The 2,266-nt window shown below is 34.3% G+C and overlaps 1 protein-coding gene across 1 annotated transcript; it reads right to left on the minus strand.

The window, feature by feature from the left end:
• Positions 1–917: 917 nt before the first annotated feature.
• Positions 918–2,021, minus strand: LOC112457680. The gene is made up of 2 exons (XM_025020859.1): positions 1,342–2,021; positions 918–1,260 (listed from the first exon to the last, which is right to left on the minus strand). Exons 1-2 carry the CDS (start codon positions 1,633–1,635, stop codon positions 991–993), a joined length of 564 nt encoding a protein of 187 aa, XP_024876627.1. The 5' UTR covers positions 1,636–2,021; the 3' UTR covers positions 918–990.
• Between the last annotated feature and the right edge of the window lie 245 nt (positions 2,022–2,266).

A 2,266-nucleotide genomic window follows, 5' to 3' on the forward strand; every position in this document is an offset into this window, starting at 1 on the left:
TTTGTTTCTCTATATGGAATAGGAAAGTGCGTATAAGAAACTGTCGATTTTAGAAACGGTGTGCTTGTCGTAAATATATTACAGCGTAATGAAACCTATATCCCATATCTCTTCTAAAGTATTCTGAACATTATTTACACAACACAATAAACCTATGTATGATTTTAATAATCGTAAATATATGTATAATTATATTGTGCTATTTTAGAAATTCTTTTGTGTATCCATAATTTTACAAAATATAACATTTATTTTTATAGGAATGAAAATGGCTATGGGGAAAGTTGCAACTAAATGAACATATATAGAAAAATTACATCTCTGTTATTCTCAGTCTATTTGATTATTAATTACTGAAAATTTTGTAAGCGTAGCAAATTTAATAATAACGAAAACGAATTATTTATACAAATTAATCGGGCTGAAATTGTAAAAACATGTATTTATATCTTTTTATCTTTTGAAAAGTTGTATCATATACCAAAAAGAGCGTTATTTTTAATTTTAGTTACGCAATTTTATCTTCTATGTATATAGATATGAAAGTTATTTACTTTGAAACATGTCGACAATATACAAGGAAAGTTGTTAGAGAGTCAGAATGCTTGTAAAACATTATATTAATACACAACACACCTGATTGCATATGAATATAGCTTCTTGTTGCCTTAATCAATGTAACATGTACAATCAAGAAAAACGAAAGATATATTAATTCATAAGATTATACTTGCAGATACATATAATAAAGTAAATGACAACGTACTGTGTATTTTATTGTAAATTATTAATAGTTTTTTGAGGAATAGTGTAAAAAAATTTATATATAACTTTACTACGTTTTTTATAGATACATATATCTACGAGACAATAATATTCGATTTATTTGACATCTATAAGAGAAAATTCATTTTAAATTAAATAAAATATGATTTATTTTATATTTGTACTTGGTTCAACTCTCAATTACAATTCGAATAATTGTGCTCTTCAGATTTCAAAATTTTCCTCCGCAGCTGGCAATATTACGATCGTTGCAACCAAAGGTTTTGGATTTGCTTTCTTGCAGATTAATATTTTAACTTTCCCTGATATTTGACCCTTTAAGTTTGCGCTAACAGGTAATGGCATTGAATATGTATGTTCATTAAATGGCTTCGATGGGAGACTATCGTTAAAAACTGAAGGAATTGCTCCGATTTTCAGTTTTCTCTTACCATCTTCTCTAACACGCTCCCAAGAAAACCTGTCAAAATGCTCCTGAAAAAATATGTATGCTATCAGTAAATGACTTCGCTATATATGTATATGTATACATATATTTGCTGCACTGCAGCTTACAGAGCACACAAACAATGGATCCTTAGGCTCCCCAAGTAGATCCATTAATATTCCTGATACTGTTAATCCATCTAGCTTTCTGTCCTTCATTTCTAGGAAAACGATGAAACATAAGAGTTTACTCCACAGTACCGGATTGAGCTCCGGTTGCAGAGCGGTGAACACCGTCGTACGATGAATTCCAAAAGACAAGGTGCCGATCACCGCGCACACGATTAGATCGTTCTTCAGTCTGGCGTTCACTGTCGAGCGTAACTTCTCCGGCAAAGGATCCACCAGCTCAGTATCTGACATTTGCTCGCCCACCTTGATCTTTACGTCTTTCTTCCTGCCGGACGTCTTGCTCTTGGTCTCCTTGTAACTCGCGGCCACGTTATCAGGCTGCGACGACGACGTGTTTTCTATGATTTTGGCTTTCTTTTCTTCCGTGTACCTGTCTCCTGTCTCTGGTGGCCACAAATTTGTCTTGAGGATGTCCTATATCACGGTAGGATCCGAAAAATCACGGCCTTTCACAGAACCGTAACAGTAATGTCTCGCGTTGTCTCACGTGCAGCAGGCCTCTAACGTGCATTAACCTCACTTATTTAACCATAAGGGAGAAACAAAATGGCGCTGGATCACGTGATTTAGTTAGCCAATCAGACCATTCCCTTCAATGTCGCTTCTCTATTATCTAGGACTCTAGTAGCGACCACGAACATGCCCTGCGGCCACATGCGCATGCTCCGTAGCCGCACGCGCATGCAAAAGAAGGTCACGTGACAACTGTCTGTTTGGTAAGTACATATTTATGTGTACTTTTCACATACCAACTATTCTCTGCTTTAACAAATTATTTATGTTTTGTTAACTTAAACGCTTAATAACTGTAACAGAAATAATTTGTTAAAGCAGAGAATAGTTGATATATGAAAAGTAAATA

This window comes from Temnothorax curvispinosus, unplaced genomic scaffold (assembly GCF_003070985.1).
Source record: "Temnothorax curvispinosus isolate PA1 unplaced genomic scaffold, ASM307098v1 QBEX01008111.1, whole genome shotgun sequence".
Taxonomy (NCBI): Eukaryota; Metazoa; Arthropoda; class Insecta; order Hymenoptera; family Formicidae; genus Temnothorax; species Temnothorax curvispinosus.